The following is a 16,610-nucleotide window of genomic DNA, read 5'->3' as shown; positions in this document are numbered from 1 at the left end:
AGGATTGGACAGATTCATGGAGAAGGAAGAGGAAGAGGTTTATCAGCGGCTACTAGTCACGATGGCTTCACCCTGCCTCCACGGTCAGAGGCAGCAATGCTTCTGAATTCCATTTGCTGGAAACCACAGGAAGGGAGAGTTGCTCTTGTGCTCAGGTCCTGATTGTGGACCACTGTGGTTGGCCACTCTGCAAACAGCATGCTAGATTGCCAGATCCAAGAGGCTTACTTTATCTTCCTATGTAATGGTCTGACTTAGCATAGGGCAGCTTCCTATACAGATGAGTTCCCGGAGAAGCCCCCACAGAGAGCCTGGGGCCCAGAAGCTGAACCAAACACACACCAAGTGCCCTTGAGCCCAGCAGCTAACAACCCCTTTGCCAGTCGGTGTGGCCAAGACATGGATAGGGGGACCCTGGCTGCAAAGGGAAGACAGCGCGTGGCAGGAGGATTTGGAGGGGAGGTTCCCTAGCTATTGGAAGGAGAAGGACCCCCACCCCCCTCTCTACTGCCTCCCAACTGAATGCAAAGAGAGCCTGGCTTTGTCCCTGGGAGTGCACAATGGCTCCCCTTGCACAGACTACCCCTTTCTTCCTGTCTTTCGCAGGAGGCCAGAGGCAGCCTCTTCCCCCACTTTGTCTGCATGCAGCTCAGAGAGGCTGGCCATGGAATCCAAAAGGGCAGGACCAGGAGGGGAGGGGGAGGTGCAAAAGGGTGTGTGTGTGTGTGTGTGTGTGTGTGTGTGTGTGTGTGGGTTCAGTTGGGACAAACGGCTGCATGTACGGCTGCCTGTATGGAGGGATAATAGCAACTGAGAAGTGCCGGGAGACAGAGGAGGGAGGAGGACAAAAGCCTGGAGTGGGGGGGGGGGAAGAGGGGGGTTGGAAGGAAGACAAAGTCAGGCTTTGACTGTTCCCCCCCTCCCCACAGGCCTCCCCCATCAACGAAATCCACATCTCAGCTTTTCATCAGCGAGACCAAGATGCTCATTAGAGACTGTTCAGCTGGAAGATTTTTAGCGGGAGGACCCCCACAAAAGCACCTCTGTTCACTGCTGCCGGCTCATGGCGTCGGCTTTGTCCCCAAACCTACTTGAGTTTCACTCGTCGAGTGTGCACGGCCCCTGCTACCCACTCCCCCCCCCAAAAAAAACCCTGTGTGTGTGTATGTGTGTGTGAGGGGTTTGGAAATGGCCTGTTTTTTGTTTTGTTTTTTTGTATTGCTCTGTCCCCGCTTTCTCCTTTGCGGGGAGACGAGGGGCCCAAGAAGGAAGGAGACCAGAGGCAAGGACCCCAACGGCTGGCACACAACACCCCCTTCCCCAGGAATGTTTGGCTTTCAGCCAAGGTGAGGGGGGGCCCTGCCTCCATTGTGTCAGGTGCTGCACAGAGCAAAACTCACGAGGAGTGGGGGAGAGAGGGGGAGGAAATGGAAGCAGAGTCCAAATATGGGGGGGGGTGCCGCCAGTTGTTGGTGCCAGGGAAACCTGGCATTGCACCCGTCAAGAATCAGGGCTGCTGCTCCTCCCCTCCTGAAAGCATTTCTAGGTTGCAAGCCGAACTGAGACCCCTCTAGGCCTTTCAGAAACATCTGAGGAAGTGTCATAGTGGTATCTGCTTGGCATGCAAAAGGCGCCTGGGCTCAATCCCCACATATATCTCAAGCTATGGCTGGAATCATCTCCTGCCTGAAAACTCTGGAGTGCCATTGCTGCCAGCCAGTGTAGACTGAGCTAGAGGGAACAATGGCATCAGTAGAAGGCTGGTAAACTGCTGCCTCTCAGGCTACTGTCAGAGGCACAGAAGAAGGACTGAGGGTTTTTATTAAAACACACACAGGCAGTAGCTTGGCTTTACGAGCAAAGTGTGTGTTAGGCTCATGTCTGATGAAATGCAGAAAAAGAAAAATTAGGCACTACTCAGTGCAAACAGTAATGAATTAGATACACCAAGGGCCAGTCTCAGTATATGACACCCCCAACGACACTATTTAACTCAGCCCTTTCTTCAGAACTATGAGGACTAGAATCTTACTTTACTTTTAGGGGAAGGGTCGGAGCTCTGTGGTATACAGCCCCCGGAATCTCCAGGTAGCCCTCCTCCAGTAAAAGCCCTTATTCTCCTGGGGATATGGGCAATTTTAATGACACTGTTGTTAACAATGTTCAGTCCATGCTTTACGGTGTGTGGGTTTTGTTTTACGATTCTTACTTGTTCCAACATTTGAGTAACATTCTCTACTATGTTATGCTATTTTGCATTAGTTTGCAGTTCACTTTGGAACTCCCTGCCTAGTGCCATCAGGCAACCACCTTCACTGTACTCTTTCTGGCACCTGTTAAAAACATTTTTGTTTAGACAGGTATTTAGAAAGTTAATGCAAGCTTTAGTTCATTGTGTTTTTAACCTTTTAAAAAGTTCTTAAATTATTGTTGTTTATTCTTATTGATAATTTGTTTTAAGCATTTTTGTGCTACGCAGAAGGGTTTTGTTTTCAATCAAAGCATGTTACGAAATATATGCTAAAGCACATTAGAGACTTTCTTTTAGCACAAAGCAATATAAAAGTCTAATAAATCAAATCCATTTGCGCGCAATGAAATACATTATTTCCGCAGTGGCCTGCCCCCTGTACCAGAATCCCTGCCCTCTAGAAGAGGTCAGAGACCCCACACCCCCAACCCTGCTTACCTTCAGTGCATTCACAGGTGTAGGCATTGGGGCCATCAACACACTTGGCACCATTCTTGCATGGGGTGCTGGCACACTCGTCAATGTCATACTGGCACAGGTGGCCATTGAAACCTGCAGGGAAAGAAAGAGGCTGAGCTTGACCTGAGCACCGACTTCAGGATGGCCGAGACCCTTGCACCCTCCTCCTCTCCCTTGCTCATAAGGAACAAATATGGCTCCCACCTCTTCCACAGGTGAGAAGCCTCTTCTTGCCCAGTCACCTGTGGAAAGTAAGGCATTCCTCTAGGTGACCAGAAAGGGAAACTGCAGGGGCTTTAGGAGAAGGGCTGTGGCTTAGTGACAGAGTCACTGCTTTGCATGCAGAAGGTCCCAGGTTCAGTCCCTGGTTGCATGAAACCACTGGAGTGTTGTTGCTGCCTGTCAGTTGGCACAATACTGAGCTAGATGCTGGAAACCATGTGCTTAGATCCTGCTTGCAGGCTTCCCATATGGGCATCTGGTGGACCACAAGTGAGAACAGGATGCTGGCATACAGGGGCACCAGTGGCCTGATCCAGCAGCCAGGCCCTTCTTAAGTTCAATTTTAATTCTACTCAAGTTAGACCTATTGGAAATTACAAGCATTCCTAACTTCAGTTTTCAATGGTTCTACTCTTCAGTAGGGCTTAGCTGGCGACAACCCCTTTGTGCACATCTTTATCTGGTCAGGATGCAGTCCAGACACCCTGCTTGAATTTCCCAGTCACTTTTATTTTAAAAAAAGGAGTACCCAAGGGACAGTCAGAGGAGTTGGGAATAAAAGCCAAAAAACCTTTTCTGTGAAATATCTTGATGAATAGGCTGTCATTATACACTTCACAGCTGCCTTCCCACAAACATCCTCAGCCCCAAAGTGGGGCGGGGGGACCCAGTTCAGAGCAGACAATTACGTTAACTCTTGTGATTTCCCACAAACTGGAGGGTAAAGCTGCATCCCCCCCCCCATCCTCAATCCCTTAAAAAATGTCCAGAAATGTGAAAATGCAAACTGACAGATGGGCACTGCTCCCCCTTCCAAGATCTTGCACTGTCTCTGGAAATCTTCTCTAGAGAGCGTAAAAAGCATGTCATGGGGGCCTGGCTGCCCCCTTTTTTCGGTTGCCCCACTTGGCACAGTGCCCAGGTGCGAAAGCGACAGCCAACACTCTGCTGTCTCCAGCACCTTCTTAGTTACACATTTTGTTTCTGGGAAGTTTGCAGCACCGAAGCAGTAGAAATTTGCTCCACTTCACTGCAGAAAGTCAGTACGACTTCTCTCCCCGCCCCCCCCGGCCACCATACATTTTAAGTACTGCGATGCCACTTTAAACAGCCACTGCTTTCTCCCAAGGAATCCTGGGAACTATAGTTTGTTCAGGGAGTTGAGTTGTTAGGCAACCCCCCATATTCCCCTTAAAGGTAAAGGTAAAGGGACCCCTGACCATTAGGTCCAGTTGTGGACGACTCTGGGGTTGTGGCACTCATCTCGCTTTATTGGTTGAGGGAGCCGGCCTACAGCTTCCGGGTCATGTGGCCAGCATGACTAAGTAGCTTCTGGCAAACCAGAGCAGTGCACAGAAACACTGTTTACCTTCCCACCGGAGCGGTACCTATTTATCTACTTGCACTTCATGCTTTCAAACTGCTAGGTTGGCAGGAGCTGGGACCGAGCGACAGGAGCTCACCCCGTCGCGGGGATTTGAACCACCGACCTTCTGATCGGCAAGCCCTAGGCTCTGTGGTTTAACTCGCAGCGCCACCCGCGTCCCCTTACACATTCCCCTTACAGAGCTACAATTGCTAGAGCAGTTTAACCATCAATGCCTCTTCAAAGGGAACTCAGGGAACTGTAGCTCTGTGAAAGGAACAGAGGGGTTTCCTAGGAACTTACAGCACCCTGAACAAACTGCAGCTCCCAGGTTTCTTTGCGGGAAGCCATGACTCTTCAAAGTGGAAACATAGTGCTTTATGGTGTGAATGTGGAGCGCTCTCTCTCTCTCTCTCTCTCTCTCACATGGACCCCTAAACTATCCTTACAACCAGGGTAAGAAAAAAGAGCTCGAAAATGTGGGTTTTTCACACACCCCTCCATGCACACAGAAACTCTTCCAAATAGACGCTGAAGGGGAGGGGACCTTCAAATCCTCTTCTTGCTAGTAAATTGTCGCTTGTTGTGGCAACTATTCCACGTCAACATTTGGGGTGCCAGCCTTCTGCACCCTGGGACTTTGCTTTCCCTCCATTCAGCCACCAAATCAAGTTTTTCAGGGCCTTCGCTCTCCATCACCATGGAGACGGCTGCCTGGGGTTCTGAATGGGCGCTGGACTGGCTCTCCCTGAGAACATCTTATTTACATCTACAGAGGAGGAGGAGGAGGAAAGCCCGGCCTCTCGACTTCAAAAAGCCCCCAGAGCCCCATTTCATGGATTATCCGGCCCTCTCCCCCATTCTCTCGTCCTGTGGACTGCAACACCTCATTTAAATCCATCCAGCCTTCCTCTCATTCTGCCTCTCCCGGCTTCCCAGTGCTCCCCCTCACCAACTTATTCCCCAACTAGGGGGGCCTTTACAAGTGCAAATCTTGTTCCTGCCATTATTTAAATTGATCCTCGGTTCTCGCTTTCATTCTGTCTCCCAGATGAAGGAGGAAGTAGAGCTTGGCTTGAAGGTCTCTTTATGCTGAGAGGAGAGGTGTGTGCATTTGCTGTTCTGGGTTGCACAAAAAGGGGGGTGTCTGAATGGGGCAAAACAACCCCCAAAGTAGCGACCCTTTCTAATCAACAGGGTAGAACCCCTAACCCCCACCCTTAGCATCTTAACTCTGCAAAAGTGGCACAGTGGCTTGTTGTGCAGCTGGTGTGGCATAACTTCGGCTGTGTTTACATGACAAGTCTATTCCACAGGTAGGCAAACTAAGGCCCAGGGGCCGGATCCGGCCCAATCGCCTTCTAAATCCAGCCTGTGAACGGTCCGGGAATCAGCGTGTTTTTACATGAGTAGAATGTGTCCTTTCATTTAAAATGCATCTCTGGGCTATTTGTGGGGCATAGGAATTCGTTCATTCCCAGCCCCCAAAAAGAAATGGTCCGGCCCCCCACAAGGTCTGAGAGACAGTGGACTGGTGCCCTGCTGAAAAAGTTTGCTGACCCCTGGTCTATTCCCTTTTCCTGACATTTCCCCAACTGCTAGTTTTCATGTTATATTTGAGCTTTCACACGATGTAAATCCACTTCCAGGAATATAGTGCAAGGCTGCAATCCCAGCACAGTTCAACCCATTTTCCTGAAGTTTCTCTAACTGTTGATTCCTGCATTATATATGAGCTTTAACATGGCGAAGAAGCCACCTCTAGAAATATGTTGGAATGTAGAGCAAGTTTTAACATGTATCTCTGTGTTACTTGCTTCCAGAAGAAAAGTTTGTTTGCAAATAACACAGAAATGAGCGTAAAACTTCTGCTGTATTTTGATATATCTCTGGCTTTTATCTCATGCAAAAGTTCAAATATAACACAGAGGGAATGTCTTGAAGGTAGAATAAACCACCAAGTGAATGCAGCCTCTAAAAAGGTAGCAGGATCCACAAAGGTCATTGGTTTCTTCCTGTGGTCACAACTACTTACCCTGAATTATATTTGCTGTTAGGAATCTTGTAATGACAAAGCAATTTTACACACACACACACACACACACACACACCATGTAATAAACTCAGTTTCTCCACAGGGCAGGCACTGAGCAGAGCATTGAGCAGAGTCCTGTCTGCCTGATGGTGAGTGTGCCTGGGTGATTCCCAAGCCTCCCAGCACACACTCCTCTCATCCACACATGACATGCACACCAGGGCCCTGAGCACAACAGCACTTTCCTTGCTAGCCATCCCCCAGCAACTGGCATTTAGAGACACAACACCTCTGATGCGGGGGGGGGGGTCCTTCTGTCCTGAACACGGTGCAAATTCTGTCTGTGCAAGGCAGCTTTCTATTTAAACCTGTCCTTTATTTAGAATCACGAGGACTAGTAATCTTACTTCCCTTTTTTAGGGGGAAAAGCCACCAGTGGCATGGAGCTTCTGCTTTGCATGCACAAGGTTCAAAACCCCAGGGTTCAACCTCTGGTGGCTTCTTTAGGTAAGACTAGGAGACACCCCCTGCCTGAAAGGTAAACTGGACCTCTAGACCCAGAGGTTTCCTTTACTTACCAGGGCTAACAGCAGTGGCAGCCACCCCACCCCCCCAACACTCCTTCAAAGACAGGGCAACACCACATTCCTCCAACTCAGATGCAGGTTTGGAGCCCCTTGGAACTGCCAGAATTAAGAGACATCAGAGGAGAAGCATCCAATTTTCCCCGAGCTGCCCACTCTGAGCGTATTTCAAACCTGCCAGCGAGGGTTGCCTCTGGGTGGTGGATTAACTGCAGCTCCGTTCTCACTACAAAGGCTTTGCGCTGAAGGCGAAGAGATCGATGCCCCTCCACCCCCACCCCACCCCGCTCCAGTAGTACCTCTGGGGCACTCGCAGGCAAACTCATTGATCTTGTCCACACAGTTCCCGTTGTGCAGGCAGGGGCTGCTGGCGCACTCGTCCGTGTTGATCTCGCAATAGATGCCCTCGTAGCCTGAAAGGAGTTTCCCGACAAGGAAGGAAAAGGTAAGCTTAAAGGAGCTCCCTTGATGCATGCTGAGAGGACAGCACACCTATAGCAGAAAAAGGTCCGTGCCTCAAAGAGCCAGCAGCAAATGGCTCAAGCCAACCTTTGGCAAGGCCACCTCCTCCTTTGGCTTTATGGTGGAGGAGAGACTCCTGGCTCTGCTTAGCCACTTTCTCCTGCAGTTTGGTGGCAGCAAAATGTTGCAGTGCATCAACACGTATCAGGACCGCTCTTGTTCATGATGTGATGCGGGGGGGGGGTGTGCCTAAGCGAGGCTCTCCCACCCCCTTCCTTGGTCAGCTGCAACACAACTGCCCTGCAGTGTTTCCAATGGGTCTTACTCTCTGGTATTTGCTGGCACCTTCCATCCTCCCACTTACTCCTGCAGCCCAGAAGGGAGGGGATCTGGGGTGCACCAAGGCAATTACTTTTAAAAAGGCTCTGAGCCTGTGCATCCAGGCTAGGGTCAAAGCAGCGTGCTTGTTTCCCTGGCAGACCCTCTTAAAACTTCCTAAAATCCAGGCACTCCAATACCAAAACACCCTTTTTTTAGGAGGCAGCTCCCTTACAAGTTATTCAAGAGTGTAAAGGCAGCCCACATACCCTGAGTCTCTCCCAGATCTCAGAAGAGCATGCTGATCTGTTTCACGGGGTTCCCACCTGTCCCTCTTCCTAAGATCAGAAGGAAATGTCCTTCCTCTGTGGTCCCACCCTAGAGGGAGGCACAGCTTATGGCAACAAGAGACAGGGCCTTTTCAGTAGCTGCACCAACCCTATGGCTTTTACTTCACTGGTAGGAGAAGTCCAGGTGTGGCAACCGTCGAAGCAGAATATGCCCAGACACCACCTCTCTCCCAGGCATCAGGCTTCACACAGTACAGGCACAAACTGACACACAAATAGGTTGTACCAGAAGCTGTCAATGTGGTGACCTGCAGGTACTGCTGGACGACCAGCTCCCAGCATCATTCACAGGCAGTGGCTATGCTGAGAGTCAGGTTTGATGCAGTGGTTAAGAGTGTTGACTAGGACCCGGGAGAGAATGGGGTTAAAATCCCCCACCCCCCAACTTGGCCACAAAGCTTTCCAGACAGGACCTTGAGTGCCAGTGACCACCTCTTAGCTTAAGCCCAACCTCACAGGGTTGTTAAATTAAATGAGGAGCAGAGGAAGAACCATGCATGCCACCTTGAACTCCTTCGGGGCAGGGTGGGAAGGTAAGGTTTCATTACAATAAGTGAATGATAAAGGGAGCTGGGAGTTCAACAACACCTAGAGGGCACACTGCTGGGGATACCCCCTGGGTGATACGTAGAACTGGGCACTCACCTGGCATGCAAATGCAGTGGAAGACCCCAATCTGGTCCAGGCAGGTGGCATCATTCTGGCAGGGGTTTGAGGAGCACTCATTCACATCAATCTCACAGCGGGGGCCAGAGTAGCCTTGCTGGCACTGGCATTCGAAGGAGCCCTCTGTGTTGAGGCACTTCCCTGCATGCTCACAGGGGTTGGCACCTGTTGGGTTCAGAACCATTAAAAATCATTATATCATTATATATTAGCATTACTGGTCTTTTGAGTTTGTACTGAACTGTGTTAATTCTTTACTACTCCATTGTTTGCCTTCGCTTCATCTATATGCTGTCGTGAGTTTTTCGATATGAGAAGTATTTTTTGCTCATTTGTAACACTGTTGTTGTCGTGAGATGCTCTGAGCTTGGCGCTGCCGTTGTGCTTTTTTTTTTTTTTCTTCCAGAAAGCGGCAAACAAATATTAAACCAAATCCAAATTGAACACACACACCAAAAAAATACAGTGAAGAGAAGCAGTAGCTCCCAATGGAAGCAACAGAGCATGACTGGGGATGGTGGCCATGGATCGGGACCTCCCAGTCTGCACCTTTCTGGCTCCTGGCCTTGTCCATCTCCAAACCCTCTGTTTGCATGTAGTCTCCTGAGCTGGGCTTCAGGATTTCACTGTACTCCTTGAGTATTTCTTACGATGACCTGCTCTAGCTAGTTCCCTATTTTGGGGGATCCAAATGTTGCTAAATAATGCAGAGTGTTAACTCTGGGCAGATTCAATGTCCTTCCATATCCCAAGTGCTGTGGGGCAGCAGGTATGCTGGTTCCCCTCTTTCCTTCAAGGTAATATGCCCCTGTTTAACTATCAGGAGCTGGAATCCACAAAACACTGTATTTCTGTTCTGCAATTACTAAACTGGAGTTTGGCAGCAGAATAAATTTGGTCCCTTTGCTGAAGGTCATTTCAACTTTATGTTAAAAATCTAACGGAAGATAAAAACATAAACAAAGGCATCAATGGCAGCTAAAATTCTATCAGTGAGAAAAACCCAACACCTGAAACCAAGAGAGAGCATCTTCAGGGAGTCAGCCGGGTTTCCAGCATTGCAGGGGGTTGGGCAGATGACCCTGGGAGATCCCTTCAAACTATGATTCTAACTCGAGATTACAGTAGTAGTAGTAGTAGTAGTTGTTGTTATTATTATCATCGCAGCTATCTGCTTTGCTCTGAAGTCCTTGTGTGAGGCATGCTTTGTTTTATTTCCTGTGTTTTGACTGTATTACATTGGGTTTTAGGATAGAACAGACTACCCAGGTCCCTTTCCACTGGTTTTTCTCCCCACCAAGTCCTCCCTGTGCCCACTTACCAAGCGAGCACTCATCCACATCCTGGTTGCAGGCAGGCCCCATGTAGCCAGAGGGGCAGGTGCAGATGGCCTTCCCAGTGACTGGGTTGGTGTCGCAGTTGGACCCATCATTGCAGGGGTTGCTGATGCAAGCATCGTTGAGGTGGCACAGCAGACCTGCAAGGAAAAGGGCACAGGTGCTTAGAGAAGAATGCTTGCAGGGGGGCTCCGGCCCTCCCTCTCTCAAAAGTGCCATGGCCACCCACCCCAGAGTGGCACCCCAGGTTTCGTGTACCAACGGGGGAGGGAGCTGGGACCTTCCGTTCATCTCCCTCGATCCGCACCTGTCCGCCCGTGAGGGCACTCGCAGTAGAAAGAGGCCACACGATCGTGGCAGGTGGCTCCCACAAAGCAGGCAGCGTTGGCGCAGTCGTCAATGTTCTCGCTGCAGTCCTCGCCTGTCCAGCCGTTGACACAGACACAGTTGTAGCTGCCGTGGGTGTTGTGGCACGTGCCCCCATTCTGGCAGGCATTGGGGATCAGTTGGCACTCGTCCACATCCTCTGCACAGTACTGGCCTGGAAGAGGTTCACAGAATCATAGAATTGGAAGAGTTGGAAGGGTCCCAAGGGGGTGGCCATCTAGTCCAGCCCCTGCAACGCAGGAATCGCAGTGGGGCGGAGTAAAGAGATCAGTTGGACATCATCTTAGCCCTCATTGCCAAAAGCCAGCCAACTTATTTAACTTATATAACGCAAGGTACTCAGTAACAATCGTGATACTGTAATTGTAAGAATGGGTTTTTTACAGCTAAGTCCTACGCAGAGCTGACCTATTAAAATTTGGGTGACCTGAGCGAGTCAAATTCACCCATTTCAACAGGCTTACTTTGAGGAGGCCTAATGTGAGATAAGCCCCAGCAACATTATTAGTGGTAGCAAGAGCAACAACAATAATAGTTGTAGCTACGGCTAATAAAATGGCAACAACAACACTAATATTTCATATTTCATAATGCATAACTTTCAACATAAATCTGTAAAGGTCTGCAAGTGCATTAAAATCTTGGTATCTTAGGTGCTCCCTATGAACAGAGAATGGATTGGAAGGGTGCTGCTGAGCCAGTCTTCAAACCCTGACCATGACCGTCCCTGGAGCCAAACTCTCGCCTGTCCCCTTGTCCCCCCACCCAAAGAGCTTGGCCTTCATTCCCTACCTGTCCATTCAGGGGGGCACTGGCAGTTGTAGGTGTTCACCCCGTCCACACAGGTCCCCCCATTCTTGCAGTTGTTCCCTGGGCAGTCATTGAGATTTTCCTCGCAGTTCTGACCAGCAAAACCTGCCAGGTGTTTGAAGGTGGGGAAAGGAAAAAAAAGAGGGGGGGGGAGGAAGAAAACATGTGTCAGAACTGGATTTTAGCCCCCTCCGACAATGGGGGAGAAACAGAAGTCTCTGTTACTTAGTGGCAGAGGGTGCAAAATTGCTCAGCTTGCCGGAAACCCTCAAGAGATGCTATCGACCCGACTTGATGTGAAATGCTGTCCAGTCTCATGAAAATATGGGTGCCCCATTAAAAAATAATAATACTGGAAAATTACCTTATATATATATATATATATGATTTGAGGCCTCCACGCTTGCTTAAGAACGTAAGAAGAGCCTGCCGGATCAGGCCAAAGAGGGCCCAGCGCAGCATAGACTTCTTACAGTCACCAGCTAGGTGCCTCTTCTGGGAAACCCTCAAGCAGAGCACAACAGCAACACTGCCCTCCTGTAGGTTCCAGCAACAGCTATTCAGAAGCATTTATTGCTTCCAAATATGGAGACAGAGCATCACCAGCGTGCCTAGTAAATTCTCCTCTGTGAATTTGTCTAAACCTATTTTAAAGCCATCCTAGTTAGCCATCGCTCCTTCTTGTGGGGGGTGAGTTCCACAGTCATAACTATGTGCTGCATGAAGAAGTCCGTTCTAAACGAACACAAGCTTGGGGGTGGGGCTTGAACCTTGCAAGTTCAAATACAGCACACTGTGAACTGGGTGCCACCCCTCGCTCTCCACATCTTGTGACCCTACTAATGGGACTCCCTCCCTTTTTTTCTCAGCAGGAGCTCTTGATCCATATGGGAGGATGGTAGCTGTAGTTCAACAACAATCTGGAGGGCCAAAGGCTCCACTCACATTTGTTCTTGGAGCATCACCATTTGTTTGTTTTTTCCAAAAACTTAACTGCTGCACCCTGGAGGAACCAATGCACCTGAATTTGCATAAGACTATGTTTATGTTCCCTTTTGTTGTGAAGCCTGAGTAGCTAGCCCCCAGGTACAAGACTTTGCAGAAAAAGCTGTGTCAGTATTTGGCCACAGCAATCTGTTTCTACCTAAGCTCCCAAGAGAGGAGCTGTATAATAATTGGGGGGAGAGAATGCAATATGAAGTGTGTGGGAGATTCCAGTGCAGGAGGTTCCATCGCCCGGTGTCCTTCCATTCAGCACAGCAGGAAAACAGGGCCCAGAAAGGAAGGAACTGCTCTGCACTTGGGGGGTGGGGGAAGAGAATGGGACTGGTGCCACAGACTCCACCAACCACAGGGTTTTATAGCGGAAAGGCCCTGCCCGCTAAACCTCCTTTCAGCTCCCCGTGCCGTCCATGATGTAACCTGCTTTTCTCTTCCTGCTCCTGCCGCGCTCTCTCTCTCTCCCCGCCCCCCATATGCAAGGAAGTCCTCCAAGCATCCTGACATTTGCAGCCCGAAACAAGGGGTCCATTTTTGTGACAGGAACCTAAGAAGAGCCCTGTGTGGCTGGGAGGATCTTGTTTGATCGAGGAACCTTCCTCCTCTGCTCTTCATTGACACAGATTTCTCCAGCTGCCACCCTGTGTCCTCAACTCAGGGTGAAAGCAATATACCTGAGAGTATACAGTGAAGGAGCTGGATAAGCAGGTTCTGCAAAGACACTCACTCACTCACACACACACACACCTAGAAGTGAAGCAACAGCTGTTTTGACTGCAGGCTGCAAGTTTTTTGTGTTGTTTTTTTAAAGCAAACTCCTACTTCCTAGATGTACAATAGAAGCTGCCTTTTAATGAGTCAGACAAATGGTCCATTCCGTCCAGGACATTCCTACACATGGACATTCCTTTTCACATGGGGAGCCTCCTGGAGATGCCACTGGGGGTTGGATTTGGGGCCTTCTGCACACAAAAAAGCAGCCCTCCCCCTAAAAATAAAGTTAAGATTCCAGTCCTCATAGTTCTGAATAAAACAAGAACAAGTCAGACCAATAAGCTATCTAGCTCCATATTGTCTACGCAGATGGCAGTGGCACTCCAAAGTTTCAAGAGGAGTCTTTCCCTGCCCTTGCCTGGAGATGCCAATTGGGGATTGAACCTGGGACCTTCTGCATGCAAAGCAGGTATTCTACCACTGAGCTACAGCTCAGAGAAGTTATTCTTGTCATGAAGATGCCGTGATTGGAGGAAAAATAATGTCCTCTGTCTGAAATCCTGGAGAGTCACTGCTGCCAGTCAGTATGGGCAATATGGAGCTAGATGGACCAATGTCTGACTTGGCACAAAGCTGTTAAATTGCTGCCTCTCTTGCTGCTGTTAAGAGGCACAGAAAGAGGACTGGGTGTTTAAAAAAAAAGAAATGCAAAGAATAGGCAGCAGGTCAGACAAAAGGAAAAAGAAAATAAAAATTAGTCATTTGCGAATGCTAAAAAAGTAGGGCAGCTAAGATAAGAGGAAGCCTGATTCACTCTTCTTTGTTACTTTTTGAACTTGTGCCTCTCCAAACTGATTAATCTTTCAAAGAAGCCCAATTGACCAATCTAAGGATCAGGCAGCAAAGACACTTCGCAACTCCTTTTGAGCCTGTCCCAAGCAATTAATCAGCTGGAGAGGCACCAATGCTTTCAAACTCAAAGCAGCAGCAGCAGCAGCAGCAGCAGCAGGGGTCTTAGATAAAGTTAGCAGGCAGTTGAGATGGAAAAAACAACAACAGGGGAAGAGGGCTTTGTTTTTGCAGAGCCCGGGGATAACTGACCCCTCTCTGCCCCTCCTGGGTACACGGAAGGATGTGATTGCTGCCTGGGAAACTGACTGCACTGATACTGAGCAGCACTTTGGGTGGGGAGGAAACCTATCCAAGGGACCTCTAGCTGCAGATGTCAAGCCTGGGTGCCACAGGACAGGACCACTAGTAGCCAGGTTGCTAGTGGGTGGCTTGCTGGAGGGGGCAAAGAAGCCCCTCTTTGCTCAGGGTCCAGGTGGTTTGCATGGGGCATAAAGAGCTGCCTTACAGCAGTCGGGCAATTGGAACATTCTAGTTTTATATCCTTCGCACTGAGTGGCAGCAGCTCTCCAGGGTTCAAGGCAAGTGAACCTGGGGCCTTCTGCATGTAGAGCACTGAACTACAGCCCTCACCCCAAAATAAAACAGGATTCTGGCCCTCATAGTTCTAAACAAAAGTCTGAATTAACCAGGTAGGGCAGGAATTGCTCCCTGCCTGAAACCCTGAAGAGCTGCTATTAGTTAGTGTACACAATGCTGAGCTGGTTGGACCAATGTCTCAGCATTGGGCAGCTTCCTATATTTCCATTTAATTCAGCGCTTTGGTTCAGAACTCTTGAGGACTAGAAACTCCTCTCCACAAACACCCTGGTGAAGGGCTGGAGCTCAGTGGGAGCCCCATTCTCTGGTTCAGCAGAAGGCAGCTTCCTACATACCCACCCCCACCAAGGGCTTGCTGCCACTAGAAGCCAAGGAGGAAAGGCAGCTTCAAGCAGCCAGCAAGAACCCAGCCGTGCCCCCATCCATACCTGGCAGGCAGGTACACTCGTAGGTGGTGTCTCCGGTCTGCCGGCAGGTGCCTCCGTTCTGGCAGGGTGAGGGGTTGCAGGGGACGTAAAGGTGCTCGCAGTTCTGTCCTGTGTAGGCCTGCCTGCATTGGCACTGGTAGGAGCCCACCTCGTTGACGCAGGTGCCACCATTCTTGCAGATGGCAGGGGAGCGGCTGCACTCGTTGGTGTCCTCCTTGCATGTGGCCCCATGGAAGCCTGACGGGCACTTGCACACGTAGGTCGATTCGAAGGGCACACACTGCCCACTGTTGGCACAAGGGTTGGAGGCGCAAGGGTCTGCCTGCTGGCATGTTTTGCCTAGGGAAGGGGTAAACACAGAACAAGAGCTTCCTTTAGAGAAACATTCTGCAGCCCAACTGAGTTGGAACCGATAATAACATGGGATTACTGGTGCTCAAAGACTTGCTGCCCACTTACCTGACCATCCCGGAGGGCAGCGGCACTTGTATTCCGTCAGTGTGACGAGGTCGCAGCTCCCTCCATTGTGGCAGGGGCTGCTGAGGCACGCGTTCTCCTCGGGAGTAAGGCACAGCTTGTCGGTGTAGCCTAGGTGGCAGGCGCAGGTATACTCAGCCACGTTGCCACGGACGATGGGCTGGCAGGTGCCCGCATTCTTGCAGGGGTAGCTGAGACATGGGTTCTGCAGGTGGCACCGGCTGCCCACATGAGAGCTGGGGCACCTAGAGTGGGGAAGAAGGGGACACATCAGGACTAAGGAGGGTGGTGGCATGGCATCATTTACCCAAAACAGCAAACCTTGATGGTTTACATTGCACCTCCATTGCCTCTGAATGCCAACTACAGCAGAGGAGACTGCAGTTGCACTCAGAACACATCAGTGTTCAAAATTCACAAGATGCATTTTGCTACTGGCGCAGGTCCAATTGCAACTATGTGGAGATTTCTGGGCGCAAGGTTGGCAACCACAATTAAAAAACCTTTGCCTTAGTCCATAGTTAATACCATTTCCGCTGTGTTGTGTTTCTCCTTCTTGTATACTGGGACAAAGGAATTGTTGTAGAGCAAGCTATAGTCAAGCAATGTAGCTGAGATCATAGAATCGTAGAGTTTTAGTGTTGGAAGGGACCCCGAGGGACATCTAGTCCAACTATCTGACAAATAAGACACTCCATTGTAGTGACCACAACCATTGGCGCCTAACTTATATATCTAACGCTGCTTCCCCTTGGGGCATCTGGTTAGCCAACATGAAGGCAGGATGCTCCCTTTGGTCCAATCTAGAAGGGCTCTCCATGTGGAGGTCTACCATAAGAGCAGAACCTCCATCCCCAGGGGCAGTCTAGCTCTGAATACCAGTTGTTGGGAATCACAAGTGGGGAGACTTGCTGTGTGCTCAGTTCTTGCCTGTGGGCTTCCTATAATGGGCATCTAGACACCCACTGTGAGGACAGGGTGCTGGGGGGCCCCTTTGGCCATATCCAGGATCTAGCAATGGATACTCAACTGATAGTAGGAGGTCTTCCAGACTTTTCCCAACATGTTTCATGTACCTCAGCAATCCATACAATGCTCAGGGCAACTGGTTGGTGGGGCTGATTCAGCCACTCCCAGCATTCTGCATATATAGCATGAAGGGGAAGGGGTTGTGCCCCCTGTAGCCCATGTCTGCAATTGACCCCTGCCACCTGAAAAAAAATGCCCTCTCATTTCCAGGACAGGACAGGTAACCTGTTTATTCCACAGAGCCACAACAGGCTTTTTGTTACCTCT

The 16,610-nt window shown here is 49.8% G+C and overlaps 1 protein-coding gene across 2 annotated transcripts in view; it reads right to left on the bottom strand.

The window, feature by feature from the left end:
- Positions 1–16,610, bottom strand: part of NOTCH1 (notch receptor 1) — a 90,873-nt gene that overhangs the window by 37,693 nt on the left and 36,570 nt on the right. For both annotated transcript variants that reach the window (XM_033137701.1, XM_033137702.1), the window contains exons 3-10: positions 15,297–15,559; positions 14,838–15,176; positions 11,230–11,352; positions 10,358–10,591; positions 10,035–10,190; positions 8,693–8,878; positions 7,217–7,330; positions 2,690–2,803 (exon numbers count right to left, since the gene is read on the bottom strand). In XM_033137701.1, the coding sequence (XP_032993592.1) occupies positions 2,690–2,803; positions 7,217–7,330; positions 8,693–8,878; positions 10,035–10,190; positions 10,358–10,591; positions 11,230–11,352; positions 14,838–15,176; positions 15,297–15,559 (1,529 nt within the window). The remainder of the gene's footprint in view (positions 1–2,689; positions 2,804–7,216; positions 7,331–8,692; positions 8,879–10,034; positions 10,191–10,357; positions 10,592–11,229; positions 11,353–14,837; positions 15,177–15,296; positions 15,560–16,610) is intronic.

This window comes from Lacerta agilis, chromosome Z, assembly GCF_009819535.1.
Source record: "Lacerta agilis isolate rLacAgi1 chromosome Z, rLacAgi1.pri, whole genome shotgun sequence".
Classification (NCBI taxonomy): domain Eukaryota; kingdom Metazoa; phylum Chordata; class Lepidosauria; order Squamata; family Lacertidae; genus Lacerta; species Lacerta agilis.
This window is presented reverse-complemented; position numbering and strand designations above follow the sequence as displayed.